The sequence below is a fragment of the Malaya genurostris genome, chromosome 2 (genome assembly GCF_030247185.1).
Source record: "Malaya genurostris strain Urasoe2022 chromosome 2, Malgen_1.1, whole genome shotgun sequence".
NCBI classification, from domain to species: domain Eukaryota; kingdom Metazoa; phylum Arthropoda; class Insecta; order Diptera; family Culicidae; genus Malaya; species Malaya genurostris.
Genome location: NC_080571.1, coordinates 281522214 through 281548858, shown reverse-complemented (window position 1 = coordinate 281548858; position 26645 = coordinate 281522214). Strand labels below are relative to the sequence as shown.

Below are 26645 nucleotides of genomic sequence, written 5' to 3'. Positions count from 1 at the left end.
GCCACGCAAGTGGTTAGATGTTAGTAACAATAACTCAAACTTCTGGTTGCAAAGTCACAAATAAGCTAGCATAACATAAATTGTTACTTGGGTAATGCCTTTAGGGTTTAGCAGATTGTTTGGCATCCTTTGGGGGGTAATTAATTTACTTCTGCTCGTACATACTGCGAGTCGTTCTGCATTCTTCCGGGAGTGCAGAATGGTGTCGCTTTTGTAAAATCTCTAAATCCTCTCGGGGGTTGGAGGTTTTATTAACAGCAGACTGTTCGGGACCTCGTAGAGGTTCAGAATTTCCTTCTGCTTCCACTAAATGTGATCCTCAGCAGATTGTTCAGCATCCCTTAGGGGTGCAGAATTTCACTTCTGCTTTTATGTGTTTTTGTGTCGTCAATTTTTCCCATCCTCCTAGTCCAACCCTTACCATTTCCTTTCAATCTTTCCCTCTTATATATCGGGAAAATGATGCTAAAAACAAATTGATGGCAAGGCACAAATCTCCAAATATCAAGGGGAACGTGCCATTTGAGCCAATTTGTTCTGATTCCTGATTCCTGATTCCATACATGAAATTTTTTTATCATTTCATAAAGATAATTGGAGTTTCAATTTAATAAAGGACCCTTTTAAGAATTAGTTATGATTCCAGCTGCGACCATGAGTTCAGCCAATAGCTAAATTAGAATAGAAATTATGTAATGATACAAACAAGCTCGAAATACTTTATGAAATTATCAACAAAATGTCTGAAAATAACAGCTTATTTTATAATTTATAGAAGTTAATCGTTTGGTTCAAATAATATTTCCGAGTAGATTCCATAATGAATGGCGAATTACCTAAGATGATATTTAAGTAATAAGAGGAATATGTTTTAATAAATTTAAATCGTTGTGACTATTTTGGAATTATATTAGGATAAAAATTTTATGTAAAAGTGATGCTACGGTGAATAAAAACTTATGTATAATGCCTTATGAAATAAACGTATTTATGGAAAAAAAACGTACTTAATCCACCTAGCAGTGAGATGATACCTTTTTTTATCAATCCGCATGTGTTTTTTGCATGAATATTCTTCGGTGTTTCAGTTTTCATGACATTATTCTAATGTCCGTAATGTCCGTAAACTCTGTAATGTCGAAACTGCAAATCGGATCGAATTTGAAACTAAAAGTGGAACAATCGATTAAACATTCCATGAGATGTCGAAGTGAGTTCCACTTTAGAGTTTACGGTAATTTAAGGTACTTCCAGAGCCGGTATTCAGGAACCAACATAACCCAAACCGATTCGTATGGCCATATGACGAATAAATTGCAATATTTCTGAGTACAACTTTAAAGCTTTTCGGGATTGTCATCTTCTATATCGCTTTGAATTTTAAAAATTCATCATCCTACAATTCCAGGATAGGAAGTCAAAATTGGATAAAATTGGATTTATTTTAATTTGAACTTTTGTTTCTGAAATTCGATTTGGCTTTTTTTTTGAGAAAACGATTGAGCTTAGACAAACGATTCGATACTGGAACCGGAATTCGAAAATCGGTGTAGTCGAAGTCAGACAAATTCACCTGAGTAGCTGTATAGTATACATTTGTTTCAAAATGTTGTAAAATCAATGTAGACATCTTTGAGAAATCGTAGTGCGAATTGAATTTTTGGGTGCCTTCCTAAACGAAAAATGAATACAACCAAAAATGAAATAAGTTTATTTGGTTATCGATTATCCAAATCTGCTAACCCGATACACCTGATCAATTTATGTGAAATAGACATTTTTATACTAATCACCCTGTATCTCCGAAACCGGAAGTTGGATCTGACTGAAAAACAAGATGTTTTATAGAATCTTGAAACTTTTCATTTGAATCTTAGATGATTCTTAGATTTCATTTGAATCTTAGATCGGTTCAGCCATCTACGAGAAAAATGAGTTACACAGTTTTAATTTCGTTTCACATATCATCTCGTAGTTCCGGATTAAGAGATCGGAACCAAACATAATTCAGGAACCTTGTTTGGGAGAAAACCGAAAAAAAATGAGTGAAATTATTTGTCACACATGCATTTGCTGATCTCGACAAACTGATTCGAATGGTATATGGCTGTTATGTTCTTCCAGCATTTATTGCTGTAAGTAGTTTAAATCAATACAATTATGGAATTGCTTTCATCTCGAAAATTCTGCCATCATCTGGTTTACATATGGCATATTCGCATGATTATGTTGCCAAAAACGAACCGTGCTAATATGAAAAATATCAATTAAATAAAACCAGCTACAAACTGAGCTTCGAAATTTAGCTGCAGAAGGTTTAACTTACAGCATTGAAACATTTAATGAATAGTGAGATGATGGTGTGACTAACACTATTATTATCAGCTCCCTTAACATATGTGACAATAATGCATAGAACAGTAGTACATGACTATAGTAAATGTCCGACAAAATTTCAACAACAAATTCAGAATTCTCAGCTATCACTGACACTACCATCTTATGATTTATCAAATTTTTCATCTGTTATGACGTAAAGTCGTCATCAACTTAGTTTCAATTTTTATCAACAACTGTTGAGAAGTTGATAGAAAAAGATAGGCAAATGAAATTGATAAAAATTATATCTCAGCGACTTGACACGAATCCGTGGAACTGCTGTTTCGTTGAATACTATCCTGCAGATGTGCGAGAGCCATATTCCAAAGGTAACCTGTGGAGTCTCCCACTCTGTTTTTCGTTTTACTTTGAGGACGGTTTACGGTAGCAGTTTTATTTGATCTTGCCTACACATCGTAAGTGACATTCACACTAATCAACTCACCCCTAGTTTGAGGTTGATGTTGGTCGCTTGTTCTATGTCATCGATTTATATTCTTGCAGCTACAGACTAGCTCAATCGCAGAGTATTTCACGGATTGCTGATAGTTTGTTTGTCTGTTGCTTCTTCCTATGGATACTATTAATTAAACTTTAATTTGCTACTGAATTCATTCTTCTACTACAATCTACCTCTCGTTTCATGAGTTTTAATAAGATATTGCAATTCCAATAGTAATAATAATTTGATACCGTCAATCATTCAACACGTCGAATAAGATTTCCCACACCCCTGAATTAAACAAATATAAATAGGCGGCCACTTATCACTAGCTTTTAACAACATTGAAGACTCATCATCAGACCTATTAAATTGTTTCATAACCACTAAATTTGAATATCTACAGAATCGGGGAAAACCAGTCTCACTCCAAGCAACGTCTAGACGACTCCATACGATAAAGTCAAACATAATGAATAATATTTACAAAGTGGAAACGTTAAAGTCGAAACAGTAATGAAACAGAATCGGGTGTAACCGTTCCGTCAGGACCCATCAGGTCGATTTACCTCTATTGCACAGATAACCCAATCTAGGAGCAATTCTGGAAGCGTACTGTCCAGTACATCAACGTCTTTCGAGAACCGAGTCAGTATACGGCCGGTCGGTGTCGTATCGAAAAAACGCATTGGCAAATGAATCACATTGTTTAGCAATAATTCGTGAATTCTGACGGCAGCCGCCCAACATCCCAGAAACAATGTTATATCGAACACGATTCGAATGATACCTGGAAAAAATCGGTTTTATGATTTATTGCAATAAAAGTTCTATCAAAAGGGATTTGTTTTTTTCTTTTCAAATTGATTTCGAATTAGCTCCCGTCGTTGCATACGCAACTTTACTTTCAAGATCGTGTTCCATCAGCATACATATCATTAGCGGAAAATGGCCAAGTTAGATTACAGAGAGGATGAACAAGCAGAAATAGAGAAACAGAGATTCGTATCGTTACCTCGTAGAAACAGTACACCAGCTCGCTAATGTTGAAAGGCAGCGTATTATCTAGGACATCGATGTCCTTCGAAAACCGGGACAGTACTCGTCCGGTCGGGGTGACATCGAAAAACAGCAACGGCAGATGAAACATAGCGGAAAGCAATGAGATGTGTAGTTCGATCGCCGCAGTCAAAGAGCCCAGTTGCGGTGCAAGATCACAGAAGAAGGAAGCAATGGCTAGAAGTTAATACAGAAACAGGATAGGTATATGATTTACGGAAGTGTCAATCACGAAGCCAGATGAATATAAAGAAAAAAATTATTAAAACGAACAAGTAAATGAGAAAGCAACCCATTTTTAACTTCCGAAAAACGTTTATTTTATAATATCCCTTGAATTGTTTGCACATATAATTTTTGATGTATTTATACCGACAATTTAGAATATGAAAACCACGTACATAAATAGTTGCACTTGGAATGAACTGATTACGAAATGGTAAAATATCCGTTTAAAAAACCACCCCTGGTTACCCAAAATACACAGCAGCTGCACTCGGCCGACAAGTGGTTCCAACAGAGCGGTGCCACATGCCACACTGCACGTGAAACCATACAACAACTGAGAGGTGAATTTGGTAAGCAATTATTCTTAACGTTTTGACGCCGCCACCAGAATTAAGCATACTAGCCGATATATGTGGAAAAACGTACCAAACCTGGACCGTCAGAATGAATCATCTGAAGTGCAGCCCTATGCGATAAGTCGATGTAAAAGTAAATGGCAGGAGCTAACATATCGAACCAAAAAAAAATTTCGTTCGATTTTGTGAAATTTCTGTGCTTTTCACATGTTCACAAGTGTCAGGGAAAAAAATTTTCTACCAATAATTCACTAATTTTTACATTTTTTTACTTAGAATCGCTATTATTAAGTTCAATTTTTGCAATGACTGTACGGAAAAAACAGTTTGAGAAAGTCAAGAAATACGTTGTACTTCTGTGAAAATAAGTGTTTTGTTAAAAGAATTAACTTTACGTCTGATTTGCGTATCATGTTGATCCGCGAGGTGGCATTAGCAGTTCAACATGCATTGATGAGCCGAAGACGGAACGTAAAAAAAGTCTTGGTATTACAGTCCTGTAGTGGAATTTGACCTTCTGTTTTAACAGACTTCGCAGCCGATTCAGAGTGTACAGAACCATTGCATGGCTAGAGCTACGATTCTACTGACACTACGAATCCTTCCAGGTCGGGGCTCGAACATACGACAACTGGTTTGTAAGACCAGCGCCCTATGCATTGAACCGCCAACCCTGGACGAAACGTAGAAGATATTAAATCCGATTAAGAAGTTAAATGAATGAAAACTTACAGAGAAGATTTTTTATAAAAAGATACAGCTCCCAAAGGCAGGACTCGAACTTGCGTTCTTATGCATTCCAAAAAGTATTTTGTTAGAAAGAATACCGAGGTATATTCTCGGAAATGGACTGCACTACAGCCTTTGGAATTGACCTTGATCAATTTTGAACATCGAAATCATCAGTGAAATTGTTCATAATTTCCGAAGCAAATTCAATGGAATCTAGATTTGAGTAAGACAACAGAACTTAACAGTATGAAACTGTCCACAATGAGGTAGACTAATTCGCTTTCTTCTTATACCGTTTTCGTTTATTGATCAGAGCAGCCCGAAAGCTGACCCAGAGTCGCCCAAACAACGTTTGATATTTTTGTTTTAGCAACCTGAGGTCGCTCTAGATCGGACTCCAATCGCGTAGTTTCGCTCTGAAAATTTTCTCGGGTCGCACCACGCATCCAGCCGAGTTTGTTTATTTTTTCTTTTTTTTCATGAGTTGTTGTTTAGGGCGCGTACCACGTGTTCGTTTTACTCGAAGTCAGAGTAGCCCACGTCTAGGTTCAAAAACGAAAACGGTATTATGGCGTTTTCGTTTTTAATTTGCACTACACCGGTGCAGGGCTACACGGATGCATGAATAAACGAACAAAAATGACGAAAACATAAACAGTAACCATTGACTACCATAAACGATTCCATTGCACAGAGCTACACCAAACTTTTGATGAGTGCTACACCAGTGGTATCGGTGCAGAAAAAGTGTAGCACTGGTGTAGTGCAATTGGCAAAAACGAACGGTTTCAGTGCAGCTTTCGCTACACCGGTGTAGTGCAATTTAAAAACGAAAACGACATTATGGCGTTTTCGTTTTTAATTTGCACTACACCGGTGCAGTGCTACACTGAGGCATGAATAAACGAACAAAAATGACGAAAACATAAACAGTAACCATTGACTACAATAAACGATTCCATTGCGCAGGGCTACACCAAACTTTTGATGAGTGCTACACCAGTGGTATCGGTGCAGAAAAAGTGTAGCACTGGTGTAGTGCAATTGGTAAAAACGAACGGTTTCAGTGCAGCTTTCGCTACACCAGTGTAGTGCAATTTAAAAACGAAAACGACATTAGTTAACTCTATAGCAACTGTTACCTGCTGCATTTCTCTTCGATAGACACTGTGTGTTCAAAGCTAGATCGCAAGGCATATTCGTTGCCTAAAATGGAAAATTTGGATTCCATCGACACAAGGTTCCAATAGAACAGTGCCACATGTCATACTGCACGTGAAACCATACATCAACTGAGAAGCAAGTTTGGTTAACAAGTTATTCGCATGTTTTAACACAACCTCCAGAACGAGGCATCATGATCGTGTAGTGAAAAAGTGTATCAAAATTGGACTGTCAGTAGGCAATCATCTGAAGCATCATGCAACATTTATGTGAAAAAGTAGTAGCATGCAACATTTATGTGAAAAAGTAAATGATTGAAACCGATTTATCGAACCACACTAAATTTTCGTTCGATTTTGAGAAACTTCAATGCTTTTATGTTTTAAAATCTTTTGATCAGGAATTGTACTAGACATAGTACGATTATAGAATATCAGCACAGAGAATAGACTCCGTTGAGTACGATTTGCCATTCATAAATTATCATTGTATGCAAACTCGAACTCAAAAGGCCATAAGCGATTGCTGGGCTGCTCGAAGCGCGTCTACTACTTGCTACTTGGTAGTCACTTTTCCAATAACCATTAAATTTTTTACACACATTGGAATCACTACATGGATGTCTGCTCTCTGTGCTAGAAGATTGATAGTACCTATTATCTTTCTCCGAACAGGACCAGCCTAGAGGTCATGTGGAATCCGGTGGAAAAAATAGCCAAGAATAGATCCGCTGGGTTTTTGCTTTCATGTCGTGACAGACGACAATTGCAGAGGTTTTACTTTCCTTACTTTTAATTACCAGATTCATTCAATGTTTCGAATCTGCAGACTATTTTTACTAAACTATCACTTCATTCACTCAACAAATATTGATTAAATATTGTTTGTATATTATGTAGGGTAAGGTGTTCAGCTTCCGGCACCCCACCGTAACTTTTGACAGAAAGCACATAGCGAGATTCCGACAAATGTCATGTGTGTGTAATAGCAGCACGTTCTTTTTGTGCCGAATACCTAAGCAAACAGACGCTTGTACTTTTTTCTGCGCTCAAAACAAATTTTAATTGCGTGAAAATCAACTCAAAAGTTTTTCTGACTTTTTTATAGTATCATAAATTGAAGAGCATCAGTCGGATTGACTATTTATGAGGTGGAATCGATCTATTTCGTGATTTAATACCGGATGCTATCAAAATTTTCGCTATCAAGATTTTTTTTGAAAAAAATGTCTACTGATTTCGGTTACCGACACCCCATTTTTTTCGACAAATCGTGAAGAATTGTTAGTGACATGCAGAGATGCCAAATCTGTAAATTAGTCTGTAAATTATCAAATTTCTTAGTTAACATGTAAACCTTTTTTCGTCTGAAGACTTTTTACAGATTTTTTAAACTTCGATTGCTTGCCGACATTCGTCAGAATTTACAGATTTTTGAGAATTGGCGCGATCTTTTTGTTTTTACTAGCTAAAATTATCGTGTTAACTGGATATATCTCCGGTGATATGCAACAAGAGGACAAATTGACAGCTTCAATACATCCGTCATATAAGTAAAAAACTTTGGTTCTCTGGTTCTGTTAGTCAAGGCGACTACAAACAAATCGACAAAGTCAAGGAAAATAAACTTTAATGCACTGATTAATGCCAAGAAATGTTGCATAGTAGATAAGAAGCCAATAAACTCGACTGCAATACCGTATTCAATGCCGCGAAGCCGGTGGAAGACCGGCCAAATCAACACCAAAGGCACCACCAGCCTCGGCCAATCATCGGCCAAGAGAGACAAAGCGAAGTCACCATCAGGCAATGAAGACTTTTGTCCAAAAAAAATGTGTATACCAATCAGATCCTGTTTGGTTGTAAGAACATGCTTAAACACTTCGCATTTCATAAAGTCTCCAACATTCTCTATAGTATTCATGTCTGGAAAATCTCTCGGCCAGCCAAGAACGGTGACTTTTTTTCTTTTTTGAACACGTTGATGGCCGATTTTTTCATCTTTGGAAGTAACAACAATATTTCAGAGAAATATTAAGTTTCCAGCATGGGTCTAATAATATGACCAGCGGATGTAAGTGCTCACAAATTCCTATCTTATGCATCCCCGTGTGTTTGTGATAACATATGACCAGTGGTGGTAAATTGCGAACCGAACGCCGATGCTTCTGCAAATTTACTCAAAAATGTTCACCGATTGTAAGCATGCGACAGGTTCGAAAACTATTCCCTCGTTTAATGCGAAGGTGTTCTGTGCTTGGTGTTCGGCGAAGCATTGAAATTATCAGCATAAAAAAAATCTTTTGCTCGATTTATAAAACGATCAAAAGCAATTGAAATGGCATTATTTTGGACATTATCAGTGTGCGTAGGATGGCTCGATATGGAAAATAGTAAGTTTTTGATTTTTTGCAATTTTATGGTTTTTGGTTATAGAATCAATAACAATAAGAATTGAATAATTTGGAACATTTTCAGCGAGTGCAAAATTTGTAAACTTTTTGACTATAATTTGGACATTTTCAGTAAACGTAGAGTGGTTCAATAGGAAAAAGGGATTTATTATTACTTTTTCAAATTCGATGTTTAATAAATTGGTGAGTCAATAGCAAATAAAATTGAGTTATTTCAGGCATTTTCAACGAGCGTAAGGTACCTGTATATGGAAAATATTTTGACTAATGTCAATTCGATGCTCTATTGATTGGTGAATCAATAGCAGTTCAAATAAGATAATGTTGAACATTTTCAGCGATCGTAGGGGGGTTTGATATAAAAATTTGAAAATATTTTGATTTATGCTGTTTTAATGTTCAATTGATAAGCGAATCATCATTGATGAGCAGGTAGAATTGGATGATTTTAGCGTTTTTAGCGAGCGGTGGTTCAATATGAACATTTTGACTTTTGCATGTTCGATGCTATATTCATTAGTGCATTAATTGCAATTAAAGTTAGTTAATTTGGAATATTCTCAGCGAGTGCTGGATGGTTTTATATAGAAAATAGTAATGTTTATACTATTTCCAATTCCATACCAGTAGTGGTCAAAAACACCAAACACCAATGCTTTGTACATATAATATTTTCCTAGCAAAAATATGCAAAAGCTGTTCATTCGATTTACGGTAAAGTTCGCTTGCTGTTCAGCAAAGCAATATATTCCAAACCATTCAGTTGACAGACCATCGGGGAAGTCAAATGAGCTCCATTCGATGCGTAGTTTTATTATTTATGGTTCGATGACATGCCTACCTACAGCATCAAAACTAATATTCTATTTCAGTTGATAAGCAAAAAAAATAGCGCGTCAAAATCACAGGCACTTCGGAAATTTGCATGTTTAAATCCTATGGTTCACCACCACTACTATTGATATATTAAACAATACAGCATCCAATTTGCCAAAACAATACACAATTTTTCATATAAAGCTGCGTTACCATCGAAAAAAAATGCTTAAAATTCTAATATTCCAATTGCTATCAATTAAACATTGAATTAGCAAAAGGTAAACTATTCCCATATTTTTATATAAAACCACTCTACGCGCACTGAAAATGTCCAAAATTATCATATTCGAATTTAATTCAATAAAGCATCGGATCTGCAAATTCAAATACTAACATTTTTCAAATAGGACCATACTACGCTCGCTGGAAATGCCCTATTGGTACTGCTATTGATTCACAAATTAATAGAACATTGAATCGACATTGAATAAATAAATAAATTAATTAATAAATTAGTCAAAAATTTTAAAATTTTCCAAATATCACCACCCTACGGTCGTCGAAAATGTCAAAACTATCACTATTAAATGTAATATAAAATAAGCTCGATGAAATCGTAAAAAATTATCCTAATGGAAATGCTATAGATTGATCAATCAATACAGCATCGAAATGAGATAAGTCAAAAAATTTATATTTTCCATATACAGGCACCCTACGCTCGTTGAAAATGACCAAAATTATCCTAATCGAAATGCTATTGATTAACTAATCAATAGAGTATCAGGTTTGCAATAGTTTAAAAATTTGCAATTTTTCGCATTGACCCACTCTACCTACATTCACATAAAGTATGCAAAATTATTTAATTCGAACTTCTATTGATTCATCAATCAATGGATCACCGACTTGGCAGTAGCCCAAAATTTCACAATTTTCCATATATAATAACCCTACGCCCACCAAAACTGTTAAAAAAAATTTGTTTTACTATTGATTCACCAATTAGTTAAACATAGAATTTCGAAAAGTCAAAATATTTACAATTTCCTATATTGAGACACCCCACTCTTACTGGAAATGTTCAAAATAACCATACTCTGCTAAACTATCCAAACACTCTAACAAACTGCCGTAGCTGAGGAAGTTCGGTTCATCCGAAGCAACAGCCTATAGTACTCGAATCGGATGTTCATGAACATACTAGTAACGATAGGCTCACAAACTAAAGCATCGGTTCTTTCACCATCAACATCGCTTCTTGGTTCGGCGATGCTAACTCGAACGATGGTATCGGCAAATTTATACTCGCGATGGTGGATCGCTTTTTGGTTCGGAACGAACACGTTTTGCGTGTTCGGAATGGATGCTTTACCACCACTGCATATGACCAATACGAGTATAACGACGTCGACTGGGGGCGTTAGTAACAGAATGAGAGGGTGCGAGTTGGTTGGTTTGTAATAACTCATTTGAAATACGAAAATTATTAAAAATCCTTCAGATATTTTTTCTGTAAAACGCTGCACAGTGAGCAAAAACGATCAAAAACTTAGCGACTTTTCATAATGTCATAGAAATGCAAGAAAATATTTTCAAAGTAGGTATTTCTTATGCAAAAATACCAGAAGAATCGATCAATGATAGAGTGTACGTAAAATCCACTTTTATGCTCACTTTACTTCGAAGAACAACTGTAAAACTATAATAAATAAATACGTGGCCGAATTAGCCGATTTTTTATATAAAGGATTTTTCGAAGTGGATCTCGTTGTCACTCTTTTTCTAGGAGGAGAAGAGCTTCCATATCCCTTCCAGGGGGGTTGAGGGGCACTTTGTTCGTGCTCGTCTCGTCATCCATTACCTCATCGGTTGTATTGTTGTTGGTGTCCGTCTTCGTTTCGTTTTCCATGTTGTTCGTAGTCTTGAGCTATTTGCTTTAGATGCGCCTTGTTGTACATTGGTTGCAGTTGCTGGTTGGTTTGATGGTGAAACATGAATACTGCGCTCACTAATTTTCGTTGTTGAACGGTTGACCTTGTCTTTGGTTGAAGAAGTCTTTTTCGCAGTTTCAGTGCAAGGTTTACCGTAGTGTGCAGGTTGTTCACAAAACTGACATGTAACCAGCTGATGACGTATCCCACCTTGATCACAAATGATGTAAGATGGAATTGCCTTACGTAGTTGCATACGCACAACTCGCATGCTATTCCGGATGCCGGGGAAAAAATTCTGCCATACTTTCCTTTCAATGGAAAGGATTTCACCGTACCGCGACATATTCTCTTATGTTTAAACGTGAAAGCGAATGCAAGTGCATCGCTTTCACGTTTAAACATAATGTACACGCCTTGTTGAATTGAATCTCACTCACATTATTAGCGTCTAGACGCATTCGTTCTTTAAGTAAGATTTCAATTTCATTTGCTGCTGGTCTAACTTTGCAACGCTTGAAATCTATACAAATTGAATTCGGTCATGTAGGCCAAGTTTCAGGCTTTGTTAAATCGTATTTGACCATTCCGTACACTCTATTGTTCACTGGTGTATTGTCTTTGTTTCTGTTGTTTCGACCGTAAACGATTTTCGACTGTGTCGGGTGAGACGCGATCACGAACTGGCTAAGTGGAGAAAAAAAAGTTCTATTGATGGGTATTTGGGTCAAATAAAGTTCAACCAAACGATTCTATTATTCTTATGAAACCTTACGAATTAGATTACAGATAGTTTCAGAGATCGCGAGCATTACGTTATACTGCTTTACTTAAATTTTTCCTTAAGCTGAGTTTTAAGTTGAATTTCTATCTACATTCTTGAAGCAGATCAAATATGGCCTGCCAAATTTTTCAATATTACGTGCAAAAGTCCAGCAATCGAAATACGTGCAGTAAGAACGACACTTCATACTTTGAGTATTTCATGGCCCATAAAAAAAATTCAGTCTGATAATGATCGCCGCTGTGTGGAATTTACCAAGAGAGAATCGCAAGTTGACAATTATCGCAGAAAATCGAATCGATGATTTGACTTGATGATTCTCATACTAGGTTGCAATATTTAAAAACCCTTGTGTGGAGCATTCACATACATTTTCATAGACACAAATTGTACAAAGGTTATATGCACATAGTTAGAATAAGCGGCAATAGTAAAATGATTCTATCGCAATTATCCACTGCCCATACAGAATCGGATCGCGAAACGAGAATAAGCGACCGTTTTGTTGCTTCAGAGAGAATCCAAACAGCAGCGTGCTAGCCGTTGATTCTCAGACGGTTCACCGAGAGAAATTCGCTCTCGCACTAGTGTCTATTCTATGTTAAATGTACCATGCCGGTTTTTTTGTTGTTGCGATGGTTTCCGTTTCTTTTTGATGGCACTGATTCAATCGTGGAAGAGTTGCGAGTGAGCGTTCTTTGATACGATAAAAGCCATCCTTGCCCAATATTGTTGATATTGGTTTAGTCAGCTCCGAGAAATCTCCATTATATCTCCGGTAGCATTCAAACGAGTGTTACCTTGATATTGGTTTAATCAACTCCGAGAAAATTGAGTGGTAAAAAACGGACGTTTTGTCACTTATACCATTATATATTACCAACGGACGTTTTATCACTTATACCATTATAATCTTGCATTCCAGCAGAATGCAACTGATAAAAAAAAGTAAAACTTCATTTAATTCAATTTTCGGATATTTTGTTAATTGCGTGAGAACAGCCTTCAAATGAGGTTCATGTAAACATTCGAATTGGTTCAAGATAATAGATGAAAAGACAAACCAGTCATAATAGTTGAAATATCAATTACAGTATGAACATAAATTCATTGTTTCCTCTATCTATTTCAATTTCTAATACTTTGGTGCATTACATTTCAAACATTTAAAAATTATCGATTTAAACTTGCTGGTGATAATCCTAAACTCAAATATTAACCGCCATCCTTTATTTATAATTCTGGCCGGAGAGAAATTCTGATTTTAAGTTGATGCTCATGCCTATTCACTCGAACTTCCTCACTACCAACACCGAAGACAATGAAGCAGTTAGACTACTTAGCACTTGAAACTGAACAAGCAAAACTTCAAATGACTAGGTACGATTATTCAATTGACGATGTTTTCTTGGAACTTCACGTGTATGAGACAACAAAAGTCAAATGAATGAGAAGGGATATGCAGAGAGTCAATGGCCATAAATTTCATTTTCATATTATATTATTCGACTGAAAATCAAATTTTACCGCACTGCCACTGATAGTGAAGTGTATAGTGAAAAGTGGGGCATTTTGTGATGCTAAAACATGAAACTGTACAATAAACATAAGTCTCTTATTGGGTGGTACGTTGATGCTAGAAAAATTCAATCTTTTATTTAAAAAATCTATGTCACTCTCAGCAAACTTATTCCAGCAGACAGTTATAGGAATTAAACGATTTCTGTTGAGAAACTTTTCCACACACATGAACGGTGACAAGATGTTATCGAATCTCATGGGCAAACAGCTACCTTTTCAAACAACAGTCAACATAATATATGGATGGCCACGAATAAACTGAGACAACTCTGACTGTTGGAACATGGTACGATATTATAATCTACTCAGCATTCATTCATTTTACCTCGGTAACTACGATAATAAAACAAAACAACTCCGAAATAAAACAATATTTGAATATAAACTAAACTTACGGAACTCTCGGTTATGATTACAAATACAGTTAGCAAAAAAAACACCAAAGCTGTGCGGAAAACCAATACAATCTATGCTATAACAGTGAAAAAAGGAACATGATAAATCCAATTCAAACATCAAACCATCGTCACTACACAAGGTACCGGTAGTGTAGAAGGATTTGTACTAACGTACCCTAAACACGGACGGTATGAACTGTTTGATATTGAATGGCAAGCTAAAGTCCAGCGTGTTAATATCATTGGAAAAGCGGGCTACAATGCGTCCTTTGGGCGTCGTGTCGAAGAACGCGATCGGCAATCGCATCAAATTACTGAGCAAACGTTGGTGCCAAAACAGAGCTGCCTTAATGCCACCCATCACTACGGTTAGCACGCCAAAGTACAGGGACAGTACTAGAAACAGGTGATACAATTGATTAGAGCTTATTGAGTACTACTTTCTGTTCGGCGTTTCTACGTCTAGGTGCGTTAAGTGATTTGAGTGTTAAATTTTCTTATTTAATTCCGCAACCCGATAAATAATAGATCAATGATACCCCGAAGAAACAAGCCGTCCAGGCTCGCAGGGTGGCCGGCAGATCGCCATCGATTGCTTCGATATCCTTGCCGAAGCGATTCAGCACCCGTCCGAGTGGTGTGACATCGAAAAATGAGGTCAGTGGCGCACGAAGAACGTTCTCTAGTAACTGTTTGTGCAGGATACGGGATCCATTCAGTGATCCGATATACAGTGCCAGTGTCGTTAGCACCACGGATAAGGCTTTTTTCCATTATGATAATAAAAAACATTTACACGCACATAAAACGATAACGAAGAGTGACACACAAATATTTACAAGGTTAGCAATAATTGTACAAATGAAAATGTATGTAACTTTCATGGTGCACGTCCTGTTGAAACCCAGTCGTAAGTGAACAGTGGTAATGAGATTGTTTTGTGTTGTGTGGAATTGGTGGCAAGCGCATGCAAAAAATTAGTACCAAGTGAATATGATTCGAAAAAGAAAGACACAAGATTAGCAAATTCATATGTTTCACTTGTTGACCACATCCTTACCAATAAAAGATATCTACTATCTACAGAAAAAAGCTAATGTAAGCGTTGGCAATTTATTTAGTATAGTCTTCCCTACAATTATTTTCGAAACGCATTTTAAAAAAAATCGACACGAAGTCCATCTACTTTGGATTTTCGTTTGAAAAAACAAGACCTTATAAAAAAATAACCTAATAAGACAAAACTAGCAACAAACGAGCGTTTCATTTTCCACTGACACTCTCTTTATTACACTTCTATGTGAAATGATAATATAATAAAAAGTAGTATTAAGGTACGACCATCTTTAGCAAGACAGCTTCATTAGGGCAGCCTTTCGAAACGCGTCGAGAAACTTTCGGCTCACCTAAAGGTAAACTGAACATTGCATGTAAGACAGTTTTCGATGATCGATCTTGGGACTTTCCCGCTACTGTCCTATCTGTCCAATCGAACTGTATAAATTTTCTAATAAATAGTGGAACGTGCTACTTGAGTCAATTGATTCAAATTCTTGATAAAAAAAAAAGCGTACGCAAACCACGACAAAACAAGAAAGAAAAATCCTGCATTCAAACGCAAAGAGGGACTTTCTGAGAGAGAAGCATCGCCTACTAAAACAGATATAGTTATTGGTAAACAATGTTTAGTGTGTCAAGATTCCAAACAAAAAGTTAGGGGATGTAGGATTTTCGGAATTTTCTGTTTGCAATATGTAGTCTTTCTGTACATGTTGCATGTTTGCACATGGACGTCGTTGTCGTACTCATTGCATCCGAAAGAATGAGTAATAGTATTCGGTAACGCCAAAGAAGGGAAAACGTTCATCTTCCTACACTGATAAAAATAAGTACGATCGATTCATATGTTAATATGCACATTCATTTAAAATCTAACTGTGTTTTATCTTTGAATGTGATGAGCATTTGAACTATTGAATCGAACTACGTGTGTTAAACACTTCATTTTGTAGTGGAGTACAACATGAACGTGTGCGAAAACCATTTGCTTCGGTCAATCGTGAATCAATTGAATTCTATATGGAAAACAATGTGATATTCAAATGAAATTCAGACTAAATCTGGCAGCAACGATATATCTTATTGTTTTGCTGTGCAATTCACATAAATGTAGCATGATTTGCACTAAAAATCCAAAGTTTTTACACTCATTTTCAGATTAAGTGGAATTTTCATGTGATAGTTCGAATGCTCTGCACATGATGCTACCGGAGTAAATTTCTATCAGTGTAGACGCTGGATTCTCAATAACATGGTGATGCGAAACTTTGTGCCTTACTGGGACTGTCAGTTTTGGAGTCAATGGAATGAAGGGGTTTCACAGAGAAGGTTCTACAGACAATCTAAGGGAAACAGCCATAGTTGAAAAACGCCAATTCTTCGCTACTGCTAGATGAACCTTCAAGAAAATCACATTAGTTTATTGTAGAAATTGTACCAAATAGACCAATACTTTTGTTTTGAAAACGACGGCGAATAAATCTGCGTTTTACAACTATGGCTGAGATTGTAAATTGCCGCTCAAAAATCCATCATACATGGTCCGACAATTGAACTATTACATTAATTCAACAATCATTATCACGTAGCACAGAAAACTGTATTGAATGACCCCGCGTCGCTTTATCTACATTGTGTTTTGGCTGCCAGTAAATTTATGTATTATTTTTGAATTCGAATTTTACCCGGGAAAATAAGCCTCGAACAGAAACGTAGGGATGAGTTTGCTCTATTTTACAATGTAAAAAACTGAACATAGTTCATGAGCTGTCCTATTGAGGTGTGGGCAAAACTTTCGTACACCATTCAATGAAAAAGTACTTGGAGACTGGAAGTACCAAAAACCGGTATGATAAGGGACGTCAAAAAAAAACCCGAACCTATGCAGCCGTGCCGACTGCTAGCAGGGCGCACAAACCCCCATGGATGATAATTTTTGTCCGTAAAAGAATAAAGATCAGCAAATACATATTGGGAATAAGTTTTACCAAACCGGGGACATAACATCATTTTGGTTCCCGGGAATCCGTTTGTCAATACGACTCGGTGCCGCCACAATAACGGAAACCCAAATGTGAAGTGACCGGTGAGCTCGTGAGTGGACTTCACTGTCTGAAGTAAAATATGAGAAAACCTTGAAGCGACATCTGGTGGCAGCCAGGGATAAAATACCACAATAGCATCTTCGTGCCTCGTATGATGCATTCCTCGATCGTCTGCATTAAACTTAGGAGTCTGTGTGATCCCCTAACAAGTTCAGTTTTGTTTTTGTCGATAAATTCGCAAGAAAATTTATGATCTGGCAAGATATTTGTAGCTGTGGATAAAAAACCCAGACTTTCGTGGTGAACAAGACTGTGGATTCCCAAATGTACAAGCAGGAGTGGCTGGAGAAGCGTATTTTTCCGTACAAAGCTCATAATGAACCTGTAAAGTTGAGAACGGAGCGGAGAAGTGCTACAGTGATATCGAGACAACTGGATGAATGTCTTCAAAAAATACAACACATCACTCTTCTGCCATCAATTTCGCATAATTAAGAAATATTGGGCAATTGCCAAACAGAAGTTGGAGAAGAATAGAAAGGTAACGAGGAATGCGACAGAGATGAAGATATGGTTAAACAACATGACCACACATATTAACCAACAATATCCGAAATATGATGACTAATATTCGAGCAAAAGTTCGAGTTTTGGGTGTGGAATCTTCAACTGTGTACCCTTAAACACTCGGTAAAAGTCAATGTTCTCCCTACCATGATTTTGGCTGTTCATTAGGGTGGGACAAGGTTGTATGGGAAAAATTATTTTCTCGCTCCACCAAACTTTTCGTGTTCCTTTTGGGTCCCATAAGTACCATGCAAAATTTTAGCTCGATAGGAGAAACTATATTTTCGCGCCCGCGGTTCAAAGTTTGTATGGGATTTAGTATGGGAAAACTAACTTTTAACAAAAAAAATCATCTGGAGGTCACCCTATATACTCAAAAAATCAGCGGGCATGTAATTTTTCTAGGAAATTTAATGAGGAAGAAAGCCTTCGAAGATTGTAACATAATCCGACATCTGTAAAAAATGTTATTAAAGAAAAACCGACACAAGGTCCGAACGATGGCTCATTCCTTAATATATCTAGCACCACTGCTGTGATAATATGAGTTTGCTTTCTTTTATTACGCTACAACGGCTGATCTGAGTTGTTTGATGTCTTCACAATAGTTGCTCGGTGTAGTTTGAAAATTTTTTTTAAACTAAAAAACATGTTCCAAAACTCACTGTAAAGACACACAAAACATTGATTCCAAGTTTTTCTTTTTCTTATTTTTCTATCGTCCATATCTTCTAAACCATATGAGACAGATGGTTTATGTCTTCGACAAAGTTATAGTATTTGAGTTTATCAACAATATTGTGGAAGACTTCAAAATTGTATTTCTTCAAATAAAAAAGTTAGTTTTTTGTGTGTCTTTACAGTGAGTTTTGGAACATGGTTTTTAAGCTTAAAAAAATCTTCAAACTACACCGAGCAACTATTTTGAAGACATCAAACAACTCAGATCAGCCGTTGTAGCATAATAAAAGAAAGCAAACTAATATTACCACCAATAGCAGCAGTGGTGCTAGATATATTAAGGAATGAGCCATCGTTCGGACCTTGTGTCGGTTTTTCTTTAATAACATTTTTTACAGATGTCGGATTATGTTACAATCTTCGAAGGTTTTCTTCCTCATTAAATTTCCTAGAAAAATTACATGCCCGCTGATTTTTTGAGTATATAGGGTGACCTCCAGATGATTTTTTTGTTAAAAGTTAGTTTTCCCATACTAAATCCCATACAAACTTTGAACCGCGGGCGCAAAAATATAGTTTCTCCTATCGAGCTAAAATTTTGCATGGTACTTATGGGACCCAAAAGGAACACGAAAACTTTAGTGGAGCTGAAATCAATATTTTGTCCCACCCTACTGTTCATAGCTGTTCAACCAAAATCTAAACAACACCCCATCGCCATTCGATGATAAGGAAAAAGGAAAATAACGTCACGGCAATGGACTGACGCATGAGAGAAACGGAAACATCTCATAGTCTTGAAAAATGGAGTATGGGCTATGTTAGAAACATAAATAGATGACGTCATAAGAACAAAACTAACATGCTTCCAAATATCGGAAACCGTTATAAGTTGATTGACTGTAGAAACTGTGCAAGCTTTCACTTATTCTATTTCATTGCTGTATCGGTGCCCCTACACTAAAGTAAGATTTGTTCACGTCAAACATATTGTACCACACCATTGAATAAAGCGTGACAAAAAATCCTCGCTCGCAAAATTATACACGGTTCGAATTAAAACCATTTTTTCGCAAAAGTATGCACGAGACGAATTAAATGGCACTAATAGAATGAAAGAGTTCTCTTTAAGGCCATCGTCCAAGTACCATGCATGGTACTTGGACGATGGCCTTAAATGCTGTGTAATTAAACGTTTACAGTAAATAAAGTAGAATTGGCGAGAGCAAAAAACCAACATTTAAGATTCATTTGGGATCTTAAAAGATCCGAATTGTTGTTCTTTTTTCTTGTTAAACAGGTTCGAGTACATTTTTGTTGAATGCAAAGCATCTGTTGCTGAAGAGTTTTGAGCAAAAAAGACTCTGTTTCGATGCGAACGGTGCATTAAGTAAATATTCCAACTGGTCTTCTCGTTGTCGTGCAATGCAATAAAATAAAATTCCTCAGCCAAACAACAGCAAACGGTGCTAATTGAATCAATTCTGACGCCAACTGAAAGAAAATGCTCTTTTTAAACACTGCGTCAGATTACGTTTATAGTCAACAAGGCGGAACTAACGAGAGCAAAAGCAAAATGCCCGGACAGAGAACAGCTCAGAGTGCGAATTACAACAATATTGACACTAATTGATCATTGGAATAAATTTTGAGATCTCGAAAAAAATAGATACCAGTGTTTCAAACTGTTCAAGAGCGGTAATTTTATTGAAAACAACCAAGACCAAAATTTTGTAAAGGTGTGAGAATCGAAGCTTTTTCGCAGAACGATTCAAACGTAAAACAGACTTGCTGCATCGTTGGGTGATAGAGAAAGGCATTTCTTAGCGCCTCAAAGCTTCGGAAATAATTCGAAAAATTGAAAATTAAGTGCCGCATGAACTGCGATAAGAGCAGCGAAATTGCATGTCCTAAATGTTGATACACAATCAAAAGCAGTCGATTTAGAATCCAATTGTCACCAGTGACATACACTAAATTTATTATAATTCCTAACGCAGAGAACATACGCCAACACAGAGGAGCCGGTCAAATAGGCGGATCACAAGGTGCTGAACATATACTAGGAACTAGTTTGACGTGGTCAAGCTATCGAAGTTCTATGGTAACAAGACTTACTAGCCTTAGAAAAGGGTAATTTGTTCTAGAATCTATTTAATCATGTTAAACTGTCAACTCAAGACAAAATACTATCGTACTTCTACTTATATATACTACTGTTAAATTGCCAACGCTACCTACTACCGAAAATTATTCAAGTAAGCAACACTCTACAGTGCAGTATAGCAAATACCTCTCCGCGATAAAAAAAAAACTGAAAAATATAACAGCAATAATCGAACAACACGTTACCACAAAGAGCATCGAGAGGCACGCTCGCACCACATGAGGCAGTGTGTTGTCGATGACGTCCACATCCTTGGAGAATCGATTCAACACCCGCCCCAGTGGGGTCGTGTCGAACAGCTCCATCGGCCAGCGCAGTACGTACCGGAGCAGTATGACGTGCATCTCGCGAGACGCTTCCAAGGCGCCAAGAGCAAAGGTTATCGAAGCGGCGAAAGTTGCTAGCACTATGTGGTGATTTCAAACGTAGAAACATAACAGAGATATGGTAAAATTTGGAAATATTTTCAGTGGTCGATTATCACAAACGGTTCTGTTTACACTTGGGAATTTGAACTTCATTGAATTAACAGTAAATTTGTTAGACATTGGATTAAACATGGAAGCGTGTTAGAGTAAGGAATAAAAGAAAAAGCAGGTTTAATAGCATAACGTCAGTACGATTTGTGGACTCGAATAGGTGAAACATAGAAATTGGCTAATCCCCATGAAAACAAAACAAAAAATAATTCAAAATTGAAACACAGAATTCAGAAGGATTAAAAAGGGAACTAAATTACCGAAAATAGCATTTGCAAAAAAGAGCGGACGAGTTGCGGCAGGACGTTGTCTACGGTGTCCACGTCTTTAGAGAATCTATTCAGAATACGACCCTGAGGAGTGATGTCAAATAACGCCATCGGCCACTTAAGAACATACGAGAGTAAGATTTCATGCATTGTTTTTGCCGCTAGTAAAGCGCCCAGTGCGAAGGTTAGTGTTGCAATAAACTGAACCAAAACTAAAATAGGGGATTGTTAGAAAACAAATTATAATTAGTATAAGCGTGAAAGAGGATACTTGGTTTGGAAAAGGGTTTTTGTTCCACTATCAACTGTGGACAAACGAGTATTGCCCTCATTTCAACTGTAACGGCTGGGTACATTTAAAAAATACCGAAGCAAAATTTTGAGGAAACTGTTCCAGCAGGATATTTCTTACCTTGACCAGCACCAAAGGCACCATAGACTCCCAGATACATGTCCCGAACGCTGGTATCATTGCCAGCTGCATCATCTGTTGACCATCGTGAAAGCCACAGATTGGAACCAATTGAAAAGGCTTGAAATATCATGTTCAACACAACTGTGGCTATGGTCAATGTTAAGCCGATACTTTTCAAATAATGCTGGTACACTTCCCATTTCACCTAAAATCAAAGAGAAAAAACAATAAGCACACAATCAAACCGTCAACTTTAACTCCACATACACTTCCAGTTTCTGCTTTCTCTTGTTCGATTAGCTTATTCTTTTGAAGTTCTTCGGGTGCTTTCTTTTCGGGTGTTCTTCTTCGTAAGCTACTATTGCTGCCTCCAATATCCGAAGCTTGCCGAGAGTAGGATTCATTTCCTGATCCCGTATCCGATTGGCTGCCGCTCCGGGATCGTTTACTGATTGCTCGTTCCAGTTTGTGCTTCAATGCTTCATCACTCACATTCGATTCCAACTGAGCCTTGATCTCGTCAATATCTTCGTCCTCCTCGTTCACTTCTTGCAAATGTTGAATCAAAAAGTCAGCAAACGAACCCTTCTTGTCCATGAGTTCTTGATAGGAGCCAGATTCCGATATTTCACCATCCTTCAGAACGAAAATCACATCCGTGTGCGGCAGATACGTAATACCGTGCGTAACGAGCACCCGTGTTTTTTTCGCCAGCAGTCCATTCGGACCGATCACTTGTTCGAAAATGTGCTTTCCAACATGAGAATCAACCGCACTCAACGGATCATCCAGGAAGTAGATATCAGTATCACTGTAAACCGCCCGGGCCAACGAAACACGTTGTTTCTGTCCACCGGACAAGTTGATACCCTTTTCGCCGATTTCGGTCTGATCGCCACCCGGAAGCATTTCGATGTCCGGTTTCAGTGCACATGCCTCTATCACTTTGTTGTACAGCTTCAAGTTCATCGGTTTTCCGAACAGGATGTTATCCTGCAGCGTGGCGTTCTGAATCCAAGCCTGTTGACTGACGTACGCAATCTTGCCTATCGTATTAACACGACCGGAAATCTTATCCATTTCACCCAACAACGCGGACAGGATGGAACTCTTGCCGGAACCGACGGTACCTACGATGGCCGCCAGTTGATTCTTTTCAATTTTCAGGTTGACATTTTTCAGTGTAGTTTCTTCTTCGCCCCACGAAAAGACACCATTCTCGATCACCAGTGGGCAAGCTGGAATAGAAAATTTTGTTGAATGGCAAAAAATTGCAACTGAACGAACTTACATTCTTTTTCGTCGTGCTGCACATTTTCCGGATCTAGCTCTTCTTGATTCAAGAATTTATTGATACGTTTCACTGAGACGCTGGTCTAGTTAGGGAATAGGAAAAAAATGTGCTGAGTCGGTTGTTTTGATTTACAATAAACGATTAACATATTTTAACTACCAGAAGTGCCATGCGTATGTGAGTTTTAGTTTGGGTGAAATCATATATTTCTTCAGATCATTAAATTTTAGGACTACTATCCATGAAAGTGGCCACCGTTCCGGCAAATCCAGTGCGTAAGTAAAGAATTTGGTGATGGAACAAGGGGTTCAACAACTTTACGGTCCGTTCATTTGGGCACCATAGCCTTGTCCTTCTGGTATGGACAGTAGGGAACCTTTAAACCCTCACCCTCGGCCAGAGTAGCCCATAAAAGAGGGAAGAAAAGGTTTCCCAATAAGAGTTAAAATTGGGTAACGGGAACGGTATGTAACACTTCCACGTTCCACGGAGCGGTTTCTTGAGTCGACCGAGTAGGAAAAAGTCACAGGGAGCCAAATTAGGTGAATTCGGCGGTTGCTGAATAGCATTCGTTTCGCTTTTAGAAAAATGTTCACGGATAATTGTGGCATTGTTATCGTGGTGCAAGATCCACGAGTTGTTTGCCCACGAATCCGGTCTTTTTCGGCGAATTGCTTCACGCAAGTGTCTCATAACGCCCAAATAATAAAGCTTGCTTCAGATAGAATTGGAACAAAGCATATCTTCTGTATTTCAGTTATTTATTATTGAATTCAAGATCTTTTTTATACAAATGTAGCGTTTTCTTCATACTTTTAAGAAAAAATACGGATAAAATTATTCTTCACGGTTTCGAAGGAATTCTCGATTTTTTCCTGTAACGCGGCTCATTAGGAGACGTACATCTTCTTCGTCCATCGTTTTAGCTATCTTATTCCACCAGGTCATCATATGATTGATGTCTTTGACAACCATTCCCTTGAGTCTCTTCTTCATGATTGCCCAGTATTTCTCAATAGAGCAGAACTGGGGGCAGTTGGGTGGGTTAAGGTTTTTCGGAACAAACTGGACCCCTTTCTCTGCATACCATTCTTGAACGACTTTGCTGTAATTACAGCTTGCCAAATCTGGCCAAAACATTACGGGATGGTCGTGGGATCGAATGAACGGCAAAATTCGTTTTCGGAGACACTCTTTTTGGTATAGTTCCGATGTCATTGTCTTATTTGTAACGAAAACTTTTGTTTTTTTCCACAGCTGCAAATGCCCTGCCAAATCATAAATTTTCTTGCAAATCCAAATCATAAATTTTCTTGCAAATCGTCCATCAGAAGACACCCGTCGAACTTGGTCAGCACCTGGTCATATAATTTCCGAGCACGGATTTTGACCACACTATTCTGTTTTATGGTCCGATTTGGCTGTTTGTTAGCTCGATACGACTTGATTCCTTCCCGGAGTCGAGTTCTCCTCACGGTACTATGGGCAGCACCAAAATTTCTCGCCAAATCACGGTCCGACAGATTAGGATTCCTCTTAATCGTCTTCAAAATCTTACCACGCAGTTTCCGATCGACAGTTCCACTCCAACGGCTTCCGAATCGTCGTCAATGTTTCCTTATACCGTTTGATAACGTGCCATACGGTATTTCTGGGCAATTTCAGCTGTTTAGCTAGCCTAGATGCAGACCACAATGGATTTTCCAAATAATTGTGCACAATTTTTTCCCTTCTTTCGGCTTCCATGTTGATTGTTTACAAAGTACAGTCGATGCCAAAATCATACGTGAAGCTGACAAAATTCCCGACACGTGGGCGCCAAGAACTTCCAAATTCGTCCACCAGGAGCGCCACAATATGAGCAAAAGTTTGTTCCAATACTAAATGAAGCAAGCTTTACTTCTTTTTGACGGTCTGGCCTTTTGGAAGGAATTCATGATACACAACACCCTTGTGTTCAATGAAAACTGTGAGCATCGCCTTCTTTTTCGAATGAAGCGACGTGGTTTATTTGTTCGTGGTTCATTCGGTGTACGCCATCCACTCGCTTGATGTCTGGATTGCGTGTCATACTCGTAAATCCATGTCTCGTCTCCCGTAATAATCCGTTTGATGAATGTTGGGTCAGATTCGGCCTTGAAAATCATGTCTTTTGCGACGTCAACACCAATTTTGCATAAAAATACAGGACTTTTACAAATGTCCAGGTATCAGAGTAAAAATTTGATAGAATATCCATGACAGACGTGGCAACCGAAAAAAAATCTTATCGGGTGACTGAGAGCGCCACACGGTGGTGATTCCTCGAACTTTTTTTTATCAAGGTAGTAGAATCAAAATGTTTGTCGGGTGAGAAAGAAACATTCAATAAATCTTTGACATCAAAGGCGTTGCAATTTACGAACGCCGTGCCACAATTTAACGGGAAAAAGTGAAACATTCCTCTGAAAAACATAAGTTAAGGTGAAATGTAGCGTCATAAAATGCGCGCAAAATTGTATCCGCTTCAGTTGAACGAACCGTTCATTTCATTCAGTAGCCTGTGAAGGTTGAAGTTTTAGTTTTGCTATAAAAATTGCTACAATCTAAAATAATACCTATTATATAATATTACATAGCCAAGCATTATTGCTTCAGCAACATCGATGCATTGAGCTCAACAGAGTTGGACATTTTTAGCATTATAAATGACAGATCTTAGAAAATAAACGATTTCTTACAATACCCATTTTATTGTATTAAACTTCGCGTCATTATTTGATATGCAATTTTTGCTCACGATATAATGCTACCGAGTCCACTGTGCATTTCTCACACCACCTCAATTTATAATACTATAAATTTTAAAAAACATTTACGGCTCGTCAAAGCAAAATTTCAAAATTCTAAGAATACTTAGTAGTGATAAATTTGATTTCGAAAACTTCAGTGTTTTTGGTTTTTCGAAAATCGGTCTAGTTTTTGAATAATTGAACGAAAATGCGATTCGTGCATTCCGCTACATTTCACCTTAAGGCGTTCAAATTCAAAGACGTTTCATAAGAACGATGTTTGTTGATTTTTTACATATATTCGTCACCCATTGATTTTTCATATTTTTTATGCAATCTACTTTAACTTTCCTTCATACATAGCGGACCATCAAAATCTGCTTTGATAGCACTTGGAACAAACAAATTGAATCCCGAGCTTTCCGAGGTTTTTCAGTATTCAAGAAATTCGTCGTATGTAGCGTTACTTCCAATGGAAAGATATATTCTAAATTCCATTTTTTATGATCGGGCTGGTTTTGACTTTCAAATACCTCGGGGTTTGGTTTGATTCCAAATGCACGTGGGAGGACACATTAGGTATCTGATAAAAAAATTCCACAAAGATTA

The 26645-nt window shown here is 37.5% G+C and overlaps 1 protein-coding gene across 7 annotated transcripts in view; it reads right to left on the bottom strand.

Moving 5' to 3' along the window:
* LOC131430306 (multidrug resistance-associated protein 1) overlaps positions 1-26645 on the bottom strand; it is a 63872-nt gene that overhangs the window by 17862 nt on the left and 19365 nt on the right. For 2 of the 7 annotated variants that reach the window (XM_058595171.1, XM_058595170.1), the window contains exons 7-10: positions 23263-23347; positions 22239-23209; positions 21969-22176; positions 14829-15052 (exon numbers count right to left, since the gene is read on the bottom strand). In XM_058595171.1, the coding sequence (XP_058451154.1) occupies positions 14829-15052; positions 21969-22176; positions 22239-23209; positions 23263-23347 (1488 nt within the window). Of the gene's footprint in view, positions 1-3390; positions 3612-3836; positions 4058-14464; positions 14686-14828; positions 15053-20993; positions 21215-21547; positions 21769-21968; positions 22177-22238; positions 23210-23262; positions 23348-26645 lie in introns of all 7 variants that reach the window. The other 5 variants (XM_058595174.1, XM_058595173.1, XM_058595175.1 and 2 more) reach the window with 5 other exon arrangements.